This window comes from Macaca nemestrina, chromosome 14 (genome assembly GCF_043159975.1).
Source record: "Macaca nemestrina isolate mMacNem1 chromosome 14, mMacNem.hap1, whole genome shotgun sequence".
Taxonomy (NCBI): domain Eukaryota; kingdom Metazoa; phylum Chordata; class Mammalia; order Primates; family Cercopithecidae; genus Macaca; species Macaca nemestrina.
Window position 1 is genome coordinate 83,508,552 of NC_092138.1, and position 14,649 is coordinate 83,523,200.

At 40.3% G+C, this 14,649-nt stretch overlaps 1 protein-coding gene across 1 annotated transcript in view; it reads left to right on the forward strand.

Moving 5' to 3' along the window:
* Positions 1-14,649, forward strand: part of LOC105481086 (sorting nexin family member 30) — a 124,691-nt gene that overhangs the window by 65,090 nt on the left and 44,952 nt on the right. The window contains exon 4 of the mRNA XM_011740381.3: positions 12,735-12,893. Within this exon, the coding sequence (XP_011738683.1) occupies positions 12,735-12,893 (159 nt within the window). The remainder of the gene's footprint in view (positions 1-12,734; positions 12,894-14,649) is intronic.

Below are 14,649 nucleotides of genomic sequence, written 5' to 3' on the forward strand. Positions count from 1 at the left end.
TCCATTTCAACCACAGTTTTTCATTTAAAAAGGAAACCACCTAACTCTATTTATTGAAGCAACGTGACATTTATCTACTCCAGTGCTTCCATCTGCACAGTTTTTAAAAAACAGAACCAGAGCAAAAGAAATATAAATCTTTTTTTTTTTTTTTTTTTTTGAGACAGAGTCTCACTCTCTTGACCAGGCTGGGGCGCAGTGGCATGATCTCAGCTCACTGCAACCTCTGCCTCCCGGGTTCAAGCGGATCACCTGCCCCAGCCTCCTGAGTAGCTGGGACTACAGGAGCCCGCCACCACACCCGGCTAATTTTTGTATTTTTAGTAGAGACGGGGTTTTGCCATGTTGGCCAGGCTAGTCTCGAACTCCTGATCTCAGGTGATCCACCCGCCTCGGCCTCCCAAAGTCCTGGGATTACAGGTGTGAGCCACCGCATCTGGCCTCAGCATTTATATTGAGTACTTTTTTGACTACTTTTGTTAAAACTAGAAATAATAATGGTTTAGCCGCCAGATGTTTCTTTGGGCCTTGGGGGCCTTAGAGCAGTGTGAGTCATAAAACTCCTCAGAGGGGCTGATTTATCTTTCAGCAAAAACCTTTGTTGAATGATAACTTCCTAGCACTACCAGCTTTCTGTTGCCACCGCATCTCCCAGCCTTTTTTTCTCCATGGTTAGGAAAGGCTGTGTATGTTGTGAACACACTGGTAGCTTTCTCGGTTTTCAGGATGAAAAGAGCCACGTTGCTAGTGCTGTGATAGGAATGGTGGCTCTCACCTGGAACTCAGTTCTTTCTCAGGGCATCTCCTTTTTTCCCACATACCCTTTCTGCTCTCCAAGCCTGAAGTTTTTTTTTTCTGTCTTCTAACCACTTAAAAACATGCCTGAAGAGGAAACAGTAGCTTTTAAACAGTTGGGAATATGCCTTAAAATAGAACCTTAAGGTGGCAAAATTATAACAGCTAGTGAATAATTTTTAAAAAATAAACTGCATTTTAGAACATTATCAGAATTCCAGAATTATTGTGAAGGTAGTAGAGAGAATTCTCAAATCTCATATCCGGTATTAACGTTTTATATTAGTGTGGCACGTTTGTCACAATGACCCAGTCATTATTATGAAATAAACACCATTATTAACTATCCCAAGTACCTTTTTATTTTTCTTTCTTTCTTTTTTTTTTTTTTTTTTATTTTCAGATGGAGTTTAGCTCTGTCACCCAGGCTGGAGTGCAGTGGTGTGATCTCGGCTCACTGCAACCTCTGCCTCCAGGGTTCAAGCGATTCTCCTGCCTCAGCTTCCCGAGTAGTTGGGATTACAGGTGTGCACCACCATGCCCAGCTAATTTTTGTATTTTTAGTAGAGATAGGATTTCACCATGTTGGCCAGGCTGGTCTCTTAACACCTGACCTCAGGTGATCCTCCCACCTCGACCTCCCAAAGTGCTGGGATTACAGGTGTGAGCCACCACGCCCGGCCCAAGTTCCTTTTTCTGTTCCTACCCAGGATCCCACATTTTATTTAGCAGTCATGTCTCCTTAGGCTCTTCTTGGTTGTGACAGTTTCTCAGGCTTTCCCTTTTTTGGATGACCATGGCTGTTTTGAGGAGTACTAGTCAGGAATTTTGTAGACTGTCCCTCAGTTGACATTTGTCTGATGGCTTTCCCAACTGGGGTAATGTGTTTGGGGAGGAAACCACAGAGGCGAGCTGCCACCCTCATCACCTCCTATCCAGGGCACATGCTGTCAACAGTGTGCATCATTATTGATGTGAACCTCCATCACCTGACTTGAGGTAGTGCTGGTCAGCTTTCTTCACTGTACCATTACTCTTTCTCCCTGCCTTTCTGTACTGTACTCTTTGGAAGAAAGTCACTGTTTATTTGTAGCCCACACCATGCATCAGGGAGCTGCCCTCCTGGCAGCTGGTGCCTATGAGGTTGGTACTGGAAGCTCAAAGGTAAGACAGTGACACCTGCTGGTGAAACATAGTGTCTACTCTTCCATAGACACTAGAAGAGAATGGAAGAGTTTCCAGAATGCCCAAGGTGGATCCAGAATATCTTTAAGTGTGGTTTCTGATGGTCTGGAAAGAAGCAGAAAGAAGCTACTTTAGAAACAAGCAGAAGCTTAATTTTTTTTCATAAATTCTTGGTACTCACATATCTGGAGTGGAGAGAGATTTAATATGAGAGAGCCTCTCTGATTTAAGTATGAAAGTCAAACCAGAAACCAATCCCCTCATCTGCTACAAAGAATTTTATAGCAGCTTTGCTAGGAGGTGTCTTTGTTATTTAAGCATCATCTTCGGAAGGAAGAGAGGGTGGGTTGAGAAGGTTATAAGGAAGACAAAGGACTCCTGCCTTGGGGAACTTATCAGTTGGAGACCCAGTAAAGATGCAGAAATGTTCATTTCCCTTTTAAAAAAAGGATTTATTGAGATGTAATCTATATAACATATAATTCATCCATTTAAAATGTACAGTTCAAAGGGTTTTAGTATATTCATAAAATTGGACACCCGTCAGCATTATCCATTTTAGAATCTTTTCATCACCCCCAAAAAGAAACCTCACATCCCTTAGCTGTCACTTACAAACACTGTGTATCCCCCAGCCCCTGGCAACCACTCATGTACTTTCTACAGATTTGCCTATTCTGGACATTTCATGTAAGTGAAATGATACACAACGTGATTTTTTTGTTACTGGGTTTTTTCACTTAGCATACTTTCAAGGTTCATCCATGTTGTAGCATATATTAATGTTTCATTAATTTTTATCATCATGTAATATTCCAGTTTATGGATATTACCACATTTTGTCTATTCACCCTTGATGGACGTTTTGGTTGTTTCACCTTTTGGCTATTATGAGTAATGTTGCTGTGAACATTCATGTACAAGTTTTTCTGTGGACATGTTCTCATTTTTTGGGGGGTGTATTCCTAGGAGTGTAATTGTTGAATCACACATAACTCTATAATTGGCCTTTTGAAGAACTGCCAGACTGTTTTCAGAAGTGATGACATCAACTTACATTTCCACATGCGATGTATAGGAGTTTCTCCACATCTCCATCAATGCTGTTGCTATCTGTCTTTTGGATTGTAACCATCCTACTGGATGTGCAGTGATATCTCATTGTGATTTTAATTTGTATTTCCCTAATGATGTTGAGCATCTTGTCATGTGCTTTTGGGCATTTGCATATCTTCCTTGGAGAAATATCAGTTAAGATCCATGGCCTATTTAAAAATGGGGTGCCTTTTCATCCTTGAATTTTCATAGTTCTTTTTAAAAATTATATATATATATATGTGTGTGTGTGTGTGTATATATATATAATTTTTTTGGGGGGCGGAGTCTCGCTCTGTCGCCCAGGCTGGAGTGCAGTAGCGCGATCTCGGCTCGCTGCAAGCTCCACCTTCTGGGTTCATGCCATCCTCCTGCCTCAGCCTCCCGGGTAGCTGGGACTACAGGCGCCCGCCACACATCGGCTGATTTTTTGTATTTTTAGTAGAAACAGGGTTTCACCGTGTTAGCCAGGATGGTCTCCATCTCCTGATCTCATGATCTGCCCGCCTCAGCCTCCCAAAGTGCTGGGATTACAGGAGTGAGCCACTGCACCCGGCTCCATATATATATATGTAAAATTTTAAGAGGCAAGATGTTGTTTTGTCACTTAGGCTGCAGTGCAGTGGTGTGATCACAGCTCACTGCAGCCTCTACCTCCCAGGATCAAGCGATCCTCCCACCTCCACAGGTATGTGCCACCATGCCTGGCTGATTTTTAAAATTTTTTATAGAGACAAGGTATCACTATGTTGCCCAGGCTGGTCTTAAACTCTTGAGCTCAAGTGATCTTCCCATCTCAGCCTCTTGAATAACTGGGACTAGAGGCACCCTATGCCATCATGCCTGGCTAATTCTTTTTTTTTTTTTTTTGGTAGAGACAGGGTCTTGCTATGTTGCCCAGGCTGGTCTCAAACTTCTGGCCTCAAGGGATCTTACTGCCTTGGCCTTCTAAAGTGCTGGGATTACAGGCGTGAGCCACCGCGGCTCCCAGGAGTAACCTTATGTTCTTAAAATGCCATCTTGGAACCAGAAGTATGCTGGGTGTATACGTTTGTCATCTCATAACAGCAGTTCACTGTGTTTTTCTTCATTATGTAATAGTTGGAGCTGCCAGAAAGTCTTCATTTTGACTTTTTTCCTCAGTGTTTTTTTAAAGCTTTATTGAGATATAATTGATATACACAATAGCCTTGCACATATTTAATGCATACAATTCAATAGGCTTGTATATACCCCCTGATACCATCACCACAGTCAAGGTAATAAACAGATCCATCACCTTCACAAGTTTTCTTGTGTCCCTTTGCTGTTTTGTGTGTGTTTTTTTTTTTTGTAAGAACATGTAACATAAGATGGACATAATGTGTAACATGAGCATGTGACATAAGATCTCTCCTCTTATCACATTTTACAGCATGCAACACCATACAGTCATTCCCCCCCATTTGTGGTTTTGCTTTCCCTGGTTTCAGTTACCTGTAGACCAAAAATATGACATGGAAAATTCCAGAAATAAACAGTTCATAAGTTTTACATTATTTGCTGTTCTGAATAGTGTGATGAAATCTCATGCAGTCCGCCTAGGACATAAATTATCTTTGTCTAGTGTATCCACACTGTAGACACTGCCCACCTGTGCGTCCCTTAGTAGCCCTCTTGGTTATCAGGCTGGAGATCACAAGAAGAATGAGTACAGTACCATAAGATGTTTTGAGAGAGAAAGAGAAAGGCCATATCCCCATAACACTTATTACAGAATATTATTATAATTGTTCTATTTTATTGTGAATCTCTTACTGTGCCTGATTTAGAAACTAAATTTTATTATAGGTATGTATAGGAAAAAACATATGCATATATAGGTATGTATATACAGGTGGGAAATTCACTTGAGCCCAAGAGTTCAAGACCAGCCTGGGCAACACAGTGACACCTTGTCTCTAAATTTTATTATAGGTATGTATATATAGGAAAAACATCAGCACCATCCATGGCTTCAGGCATCTGCTGGAGGTCTTGGAACGTATCCCCCTCAGATAAGGGAGGATGACTGTATTGCTAACTGTAGGTACTTTGTACAGCAGATATCTGGAACTTATTTATGTTTTATAACACTAGCTTTATATCCATTGAACAACTCCCCATTTCCTGCTCTCCATACCCCCTGGCAACCACCATTCTATTTTCTGCTTCCATATTCGTTCAGTGGGTTTGACACTTATTCATTTCCTGGAGCACTAGTTACACAGCAGAGCAATTTCATGATTAGATGGATGCACGTATTAGATTTGGAAGATGAAGCAGATACATTTAGTACACACTTGAGTGTTTAATTTTCTCTCGGAAATTTAATGTTTACCTCAGTTTTAATGAAGGAAGGTTTCTGGAAGGATACATTTATATTATGTATCAAGTTTTCTTTTGAGTAGTAGTAAACTCATAGGAATTAATGAGAATAAATTTGTAATGCAGCAATTGTTTTTTAATATGAAATAATAAAAACTCCATTTTCTAATTGGTTTCTTCTTTTTTGTACTATTAAAAATATACCTGCATTTACTCAATGGATAAGTTAACAAGTATTTGAAACATTGGTTCAACTTCCTAATGCTTTGCATTTAACTGGACTTGGTGACTATTGTTTTTAATCTCTATGCTTGGTGACAAGCTTTTAGTCTCTATGCTCCTTTATTTATTTGGTAGTTATTTTTGCTTAGAAGCAATATTTTCTATTAGTTTGACAAGGGTAGGAGAAATAGGCCTCTGCCATGTAAATATTTAATGTGCGCTAAATATTTGTTGAATTGTTTAGAAGAAGCAAATAAATTGCTAACGAGGAAGTTGGACATTTCAGGATTCAGCAATTGAAAGATTTGTCTAGATTTCCTACCTAGAAATAGCAGCTTTCCATTGACAGTCTGCAAGAAATATGCTATTGTTTCAGATTATAAAACAGCTTTATAAACTAATATGGAATATAAATGAAAATGCTTTACTAGAATACTGAGTACTATCTAATATCAGTATTTCAAGGTTAAACCCTGAAATATTTAACAGATTATTGTAATACTTTGCAAATAGCATTTTTTTTTTTGCAGGATCTAACATATATATGTGTATATTCAGTTTTTTAAAATGTTTTCATTGTAGAAAGTATTAACCATATTGAAGAGATTCGGTATGATGAGTGCCCTTGAAACTCCATCACTCAGTTTCAACATTTATCAGCTCATGGCCAATCTTGTTTCATCTCTGTCCACTCCCTCACCCCTACGCCCAGGTTTTTTTTGTTTTTTTTTTTAAGCGCCTTAAACAACAGAAATTTATTCTCTTACAGCTCTGGAGGTCAAAAGTCCAAAATCAGGTTTAGTGAGCTAATATCAAGATACAGGCTAGGGCTGCATCCCACCGGAAGGCTCTAGGGGAGAATTTGCTTGCCTGCCTTTTCTAGCTCTTGGGGCTGTCTGCATTCCTGGGCTCATGGCCTCTTTATCTTAAAAGCCAGCAGCATATCTGTCATCTTCTCTGCTTCCACCATCACATCTCCTTTTCTTAAAAAATGGAAGTAAAATCCATATTACATATCACCATTTTAACCATTTTGAAGTATCCAATTCAGTGACTTTTAGTACATTCACAATGTTGTATGACCATCACCACTATTCAGTGTTGTACGACCATCACCACTGTTTAATCCAGAACATTTTCATTAGCCCCAAAAGAAACTTTGTACCCATTAAGGAATCACTCTCAATTTCCTCCTTTTCCCAGCCCGGCTCTAATGAAGAATGCTGTTGTCAACACTGGTGGTTGTATAAGATTTTGTTTGAGTGCTTATTTTCAGTTACCTTGGCTATACAACAAGAAATGGAATTGCTGGAGCATATAGTAATTCTGTGTTTAATTTTTTGAGGAATTGTTCAAACTCTTTTCCACAGTGGCTTATAATTTTATATTCCCACTAGAAATGTATGAGGGCCCAATTTCTCCACATGTTTGCCAACACTTGCTATTTTACTTTAAAAATTCTAGTGGGCATGAAGAAGTAGATCCCAAATGACTTCTTTTTTAAGACAGGATCTCACTCTGTCACCCAGGCTGGAGTGCAGTGGCATTACCATAGCTTACTGCAACCTCCAACTCCTGGGCTCAAGCAATCCTCCCACCTCAGTCTCCACAGTAGCTGGGAATTCAGGTGTGCACCACCATGCCCAGCTAATTTTTTATTTTTTGTAGAGATGGGGTCTTGCTGTGTTGCCTAAGCTGGTCTGGAGCTCCTAGCCTCAAGCAATCCTCCCAGCTTGAGCTCCCAAAGTGCTAGGATTATAGACATGAGCCACCGTGCCTGCTTCCCACAATCGATTTTTAAAGACATTTTGGCCTAAACGATATATAGACTTTCTACCTGTAAGTCCTCTCCCCTTTTTGCTTTTTGTTCTCAGTGCTTACAAATTAATAAAAATACTTCGCATTTGTTAGACATCTGCTGTGTGCTTGGAACTGTGTTGAGCTCTTTTCATTTACATGATGTGATTTACAGACTATAGATGGACTTGATTTCACCAGCAACCCAGATTCCTATGTGTAAACAACCCAGACAGTAATAGAAGTGAGCCTGAGAGTAGGTGTGTCCCATTAAGGAATCTTGAAATAGGAAATTTCTGCAGCTACATACATTTGGAAATGATAACGCTTATGACAGGAGGAAATTCTGCTTGCAGGAGGATTCACTCTAGGGTTCCTTTAAATAGCAAGTTCCCCCAATTGAGGAATCGTAACTTCAATGTGCTCAATCTGAAGAATGGACCCCTATTGTAGAATGTCATCTTTATGTTAAATGAGGCACTCCTAACCACTTACTTGTGCCTCAGGCCATCCTCTCAAGTCCTATTCAGCAGAAGCAAATGAGAATATCATAACAGGGCTCATGAAGTGATAACAGGAAAATATCCACGGATTTGGTAATTAGAAAGTCATTGGCACTCAATTTTAAAAGGGCTGTTTCTGAACTGGGTGGGGATAGGGCAGAGAAACCCAGCACTGAAGGCAGTATCACAGCCGGTTTTGTTTTGAGGGTTGGGGGAAGGCTGGAGGTTGAGAAATCAATGGGATAGTGTGAAGTCAAGATAAGTGACTCCTTTCAAAAAGATAGAATGAGCCAGAAAGGAGAAGGGAGAAGATACAAGGTCAAGGGGTGATTGGATTCATATTTTTTAGGAAGAAAAACCAACCATATTTTTATAGATTCTGGGAATAGAGCTGGATGGACAGGAGATGTTGAAGATACAGAGAAGAGATAAATGACAGGTGCACCCTAATGAACAAATGGGTCAAGGACACAGATGGAATGCTTAGCTTTAGGGGAGGAGGGGTTGTTGTCCACAGGGACTAAGGAATGGAGGTGAGGGTGATGCCCAGTGGATAGGCTTCTGCGGAGGAAGCAAAATAGGAAATTTCCATCTGATGCTCTTACACCTGGTTCTCACTTCAGAAAGACAGTAATCTGCTTAGCATGAAAAGCTGGATTATGAGAATGGCTGCCTAAAGGAACGGGGGAGAGAAGAACTGACCAGAATAAAGGAATTATCCTAAAGGACAGCCATATCCCATTAAGATAACTTCTTGGTGCTTTGGACTGGGCCAGCATGGGGCTGAGTGGCCCGTTCGTCTGATCCAGCACTGCATTTCGAATATTCTACTCAAGTGTAAGCTCTGATGGGTGTCACACGTGGAGATGTTATCCTTGTGTGGCTCTGTAATTTTATTCCTGATTCGATTCCCCTCTCTTCTTTCATTTACAAACCTTTCCGCTGTGTCCTTTGGAACTCCTGCTCTGTTGTAAAGAATTCCCCAGTATTCTTAGCATCTTCTCTGAATATTCCCACCATGTCAAGGGTTAAATGAACACTGGATGTCCCTGAAGATTAGTAGTCCCCTGAAGCTGCTGCCAGTCTTACAACAAAGACACCCAAACTTGTGTGTGTTTACCCTGTGGTAGGAATCATTCAAAGCACTTTGAACATATTAGCTAATTTAATCCTCATGACAACCCTATGAAGTTGATGCTATTAGTTTTTACCTAGCACCAACTTCTTGAGGTACCAAGAGATGTATAGAACTTGACCAAAGGCAAACAGCTAGTAGGTGGCAAAGTCGAAAGATAAACCCAGGAAGCATGGCATCAGAATTTTTACTCTTGACAACTAAAACATGCTTTCTAAAGCCCTTTCAAGTTGAGGGCACTGAATTCCCTCATACTCCGAATACTTCTTCTCTGGGGGTGGGGTATTGGTGTTACCAGTTCCTAAATCTTTTCAAGGTTTTGTGTTCTAAATCTAGGTTTACTAGGCCTACTCCAAGTAGCCTAGTGTTCTGCTTTTTTGGGTTGGCTAAGCCCACTAATCCTTGTTGCTGTGTCTTTTCTGGTTTGTTTTTGTCCTTCAGGGTTTGTAATTTTAAAAAATCCTCTTTATTGCCATATTAAGGGGGTTTGAGGAGGTTGTGGAGTTAAATACTTGTGTTTAATGTCCTACTTTGAACTTGAACTGCTAGGTTGGTTTAACATTAGAAAATATATTATTTTACCACTTACCGTATTAAAGGAAAAAGCATGTGATTGTCTCGATAGACCTACTTGGCCATCCTTGTCTTGGTTTATTCCCTAAAGAGACTTGCATTTTCTAAAGAGGGTGCATCTGCATGAGTGTTCACAGCAGCATTGTTAGTAGCGCCACATAGCTGTAAACCATTCACACGATCATGCACATGTTCACAGGCAGGAGAGGAGGTGGACAGTTTGTCATACAGTCAGTTATATAGTGCATGACTATGGAATAGTAAAATTATTTTCCTGTAGCTAAATATGCATCAATATGGATAAGTCACAGAAAGATAATATTGAATGACAAAAGCGAAGTATACAGTTGTGTACTGCATAATGACATTTCAGTCGGTGGTGGATGGCATATAGATGGTGGTCCCATAAAATTATAATACTGTATTTTTACTGTACGTTTAAATATGTTTTCTACGTTTAAATATGTTTAGATACCCAAGTACTTGCCATTGTGTTACAATTGCCTGCAGTAGTCAGTACAGTAACATGCTAGGAGCAATAGCCTATACCGTATAGCCTAGGTGTGTAGTAGCTGCATCATCTAGGTTTGTGTAGGTGCACTCTATGATGTTCACACAATGATTGAAATCGCCTGACAATGTATTTCTCAGAGTGTATCTCTGTCATTAAGTGATACATTAACTGGAGTTTTATTTTTATAAACTTAAAAAACAAGTTCAACGAACGGAACATTGTTTTAAAACTGAAACTTAGAGGGGAGCAATGACCAAAAAGTTGAGGATTGTAATTCCCTCATGGGGGCAGGAATAAGTGGAGATCTGATCAGGGATCCGCTGACAGGGAGCTTTGTCAATGACACTGTTGTGTCTGTCAAGTTGAGTGGTAGATTAGTAAGTACTGGTATTATTCTTATCCTTTATGACTTTGAGATATATATATATATATATTATACTCTTTTATTGTGCTAAAAAACTTAGGACCGTTTTATAGTCTACAATTCAGCGGCGTCAAGTACATTCACAATGTTGTGCAACTATCACCACCTTCTGAAAGTTTCAAAATCACCCTGGAAGGAAACCTTGTACCCATGAAGCAGTCACATCTCATTTCCTCTGATCTCTCCAGCCCCTGGCAACCACTCATCTGCTTTCTGTCTCTATGGGTTTGCCTATTCTGGACATTTCACGTGAATGGAATCATATATATGGACTTTTGTATCTGGCTTCTTTCATTTACCATAATGTTTTTGGGGTTTTTCCACGATGCAACATGTTTTAGTACTTTTTTTTAAATGACCAAATAATAGTCCATTGCATAGATATGCCACATTTTGTTTGCCCATTCACATGTTGATGGACATTTGGATTGCTTCTACCTTGTAGCCATTGTAAACAGGGCTGTCATGACTATTTGTGTACAAAATTTTGTTTGAGCACCTGCTTTCAATTCTTTTTTTAAAGTTTTTAAAAATGTTTGTTTATTTGTTTGAGATGAGGTCTCACTCTGTAACCCAGGCTGGAGTGCAGTGGTGCAGTCTCTGCTCACTGCAGCCTCCCCATCTTGTGAGCCTAAGCTGTCTTCCCACCTCAGCCTCCTGAATAGTTGGGACTATAGCTGCAAGCCACCATGCCCAGCTAATTGTTTTTATATTTAATATTTTTGGTAGAGATGGGGTTTCACCATGTTGCCCAGGCTGGTGTCAAACTCCTGAGCTGAGGCAATCCACCCGCCTCCGCCTCCCAAAGTGCTGGGATTACAACGCCCAGCCTTGCTTTCAGTTCTTTTGGGCATAAACGTGTGAGTGGAATTGCTGAGTTAAATGGTAATTCTGTATTTAACTTATTGAGGAACCACGAAACTGTTTTCCACAGTGGCTGCATGTTTTACATTCCCATCAGCAATGTATAAAGGTTCTGATTTCTCCACATCCTCACCAACGCTTGTTTTTTTTTTGTTTTTTGTTTTTTGTTTTTTTAAGATTATGGCTATCCTAGTAGGTATGAAATGGCATCTCATGATGGTTTTGACTTCCATTTCCCTGATGACTACTAATGTTAAGCATCTTTTCATGTGCTTCTTGGCCATTGGATATCTTATTTAGAGAAATATCTATTAGATTTAGTGACCTATTTTTTAAGTGTACAATTTTTAAAATATTTCATAGCTCAAATATTTTAAAACAGGTGCATGGCAGATACTTCTTTTCTCTGTGGTAGTAATAATAAAGAAGGCTTTTTAATCAAGCAGTTGATCGAACTGCTATGGAAACAGATTAAAAGCTCAAAGATCCCTTGGTAGGCAGGTAGTTTTAAATTGCCGACAGTATTGACTCTAAGTCAGTATAATAGAGAAATGTATTTGAGTAAGGGGAATAAAGGAAATTACATTTTAAAGAATTTTTTAGTATAAACCTAAACCAAAAAATTGGCTCATAAAAGGTATTTTTTTTTAGATACATGAATTTACCTAATTTATTCATTCACCAAATATGAATGGGGAATGAAGTACTGGGAGCAGAAGCTTAAAATATTTAAATAAATTTTTACGTGGTTGATGCCTGCCTGCCTGCCTGCCTGCCTTCTTTCCTTCTTTCCTTCCTTCCTTCCTTCCTTCCTTCCTTCCTTCCTTCCTTCCTTCCTTCCTTCCTTCCTTCCTTCCTTCCTTCCTTCCTTCCTTCCTCCCTTCCCTCCCCTCCCCTCCCCTCCCCTCCCCTCCCCTCCCCTCCCCTCCCCTCCCCTGTCCTCTCCTCCCCTCTCCTCTTTTCTTCTTGCCATAACTTTTCCATCATACCATATTTACATCAAGCAATGTAAAAATTACTGTTGAATTTACTCGATAAATATCTACTTTTATGTATTTCAGAGACTATATTTAGTGTTTTATTCCTTGCATTATAAAATTGACAGGACATTTACTCCATGTGTATTTTTCAGAAATCTTTATGTTAATGACTACATGAAGATCTGCCTGATTAAGAAATACTTTTCTTGGACAGAGGGTAATAGAACTGTGTGCCAGCCTGGTGGTTTTTCCTCGCACCATCTCATCCGTGACTCTGATTTTTTTCTTCATGTCTTTATAGCCTCTTCCCGAGAAGTTTGTGGTAAAAGGTGTTGTGGATCGTTTTTCAGAAGAGTTTGTGGAGACCAGAAGAAAAGCTTTGGATAAATTTCTAAAAAGAATTACGGATCATCCTGTGCTCTCTTTCAATGAACACTTTAATGTTTTCCTTACTGCGAAGGTAAGGGCGGAAGTTTACATACTCTTCTCCCATATTACCATTCTTGGGGCTCTTTGCTAAAAGCTGTTCCGAGCAAGACTCGGTCTCTACAAAAACTTTTAACAAATAGCCGAGTGTGATGTTGTGCGCCTGTAGTCCCAGCTACCCGGGAGGCTAAGGCAGGAGAATAGCTTGAGCCCAGGAGTTTGAGGCTTCAGTGAGCTATGATCGTACCACTCCACTGCACTGCAGCCTGGGTGACAGAGTGAGACCCTATCTCTTCAAGAAAAAAAAAAAAAAGCTGTTTTGATCTTTCAGAAGCCACCTTCATGAGCGAATGGTTCACTATAACAGGGTTGTCGTAAAATTGGTCTTTTTTTGGGTACCTATGTGCATTAGCATGCTTTTTTTGCATTAGCAAATCCGTATAGATGGATTCTATGTTAATATTTAGGAAATCTATCCCCACCCCCATCGAGGACCCCACCCACTTACAGCAGCAGAGGAAGTTAGAATATTTGCTCTGCCAAAAGCAGAGCTAAGTGTTTCTTTAAACACTTGGCAATATGACTGGGTGAGGCCAGTCTGACCAACAATGGGCACGGAAGAGAAGGAACATTTGAGTGTTTGGTGAGGGTGTTCTTCATAAGGGCACTTTGAGTGATTACTTGCAGCTGCATTTTGCAGACAAGGAAACTCAAGTTCCGGGAACTTGTCCTTGTTCAGGTAGTGTCACTAGGATCTCAAGTTGGGTCTTTGTGGCTGCTGAGTATCAGACTGATACATCCCTGTGTATCAGACTGCCTGATTGTTACTTATCTGCAGCCATGTTCCTTTCAGGTGGACATTTGCCAGATAAAGCATTTGGGTCCCACACAGCTGCCAGATTCTGTGTATTCAAACTCAAGTTGGTTGTCCACTAGCCTTTCACTACACTTCCCCATTGGCAGAACCGGCCAGAAAACCCGAGGTGCTGCCCTCCCGCTGTCTGCAGAAATGGGGTCACGGGCTCAGACCCTCCTGCTAGCTTCCCTCCAGTCCCATCTGTTTGGTTTCAGGTATCATGTTCCCATGTTCAGGCCATATGTAACATGTTCCATGTTGGCAAGGGTATTGTGGTCCGGATACTTTCTATTTTTCAAATCTGCAAAATTGAGAAATAGTTATAGATAACATTAGTTGATATTAAAGACTTCAGAAAGTGTGCCATTCTTCCCTCAATGGAAGCCACATGACAAAGTCCTTTAGTTGTGTTTTATAACCTCAGTTGGCATTGAGCCTTAGCCTTATTGACAACATTCCAATTCAGCGTCTCTTTTTCCCAGAGGCTTTCCCTGCCTACAGGTTGGACTGGTACACTTCTTAAAAATAAGTATTTCCTGGCGAACTGATCCTTAGGTATAATTCCTTCAACTCGTACTCAAAGTACAATACATCCTGTTCTCCAAAAGCACAACTCACTCTCTCCCCCAAGCACAATTCACTCCATTTTCCAGAAAGCCCTCAAGTACAGTCATGTTTACTGAACAAAAAAGAAGAGGGAGGGAAAAGCTTGGACCCCTGGTTGTTAGGAATGTGCGTGAAGAATAAGTAGGAAAGAGGGTGTGTGTGTGAGACAGAGACAGAGAGAGAGAGAAGGATATTTATCTATCTGTGGGCCAAGCAGTATGAAAATGACTTAAAAATTATAAGGTCCTTTACTGCCTCGATCAAAATCCAACTCCGTGTGAGTGAATACAGGAAAGCTAGCTTTAAACAGAACAAATTCTAGCCCTAG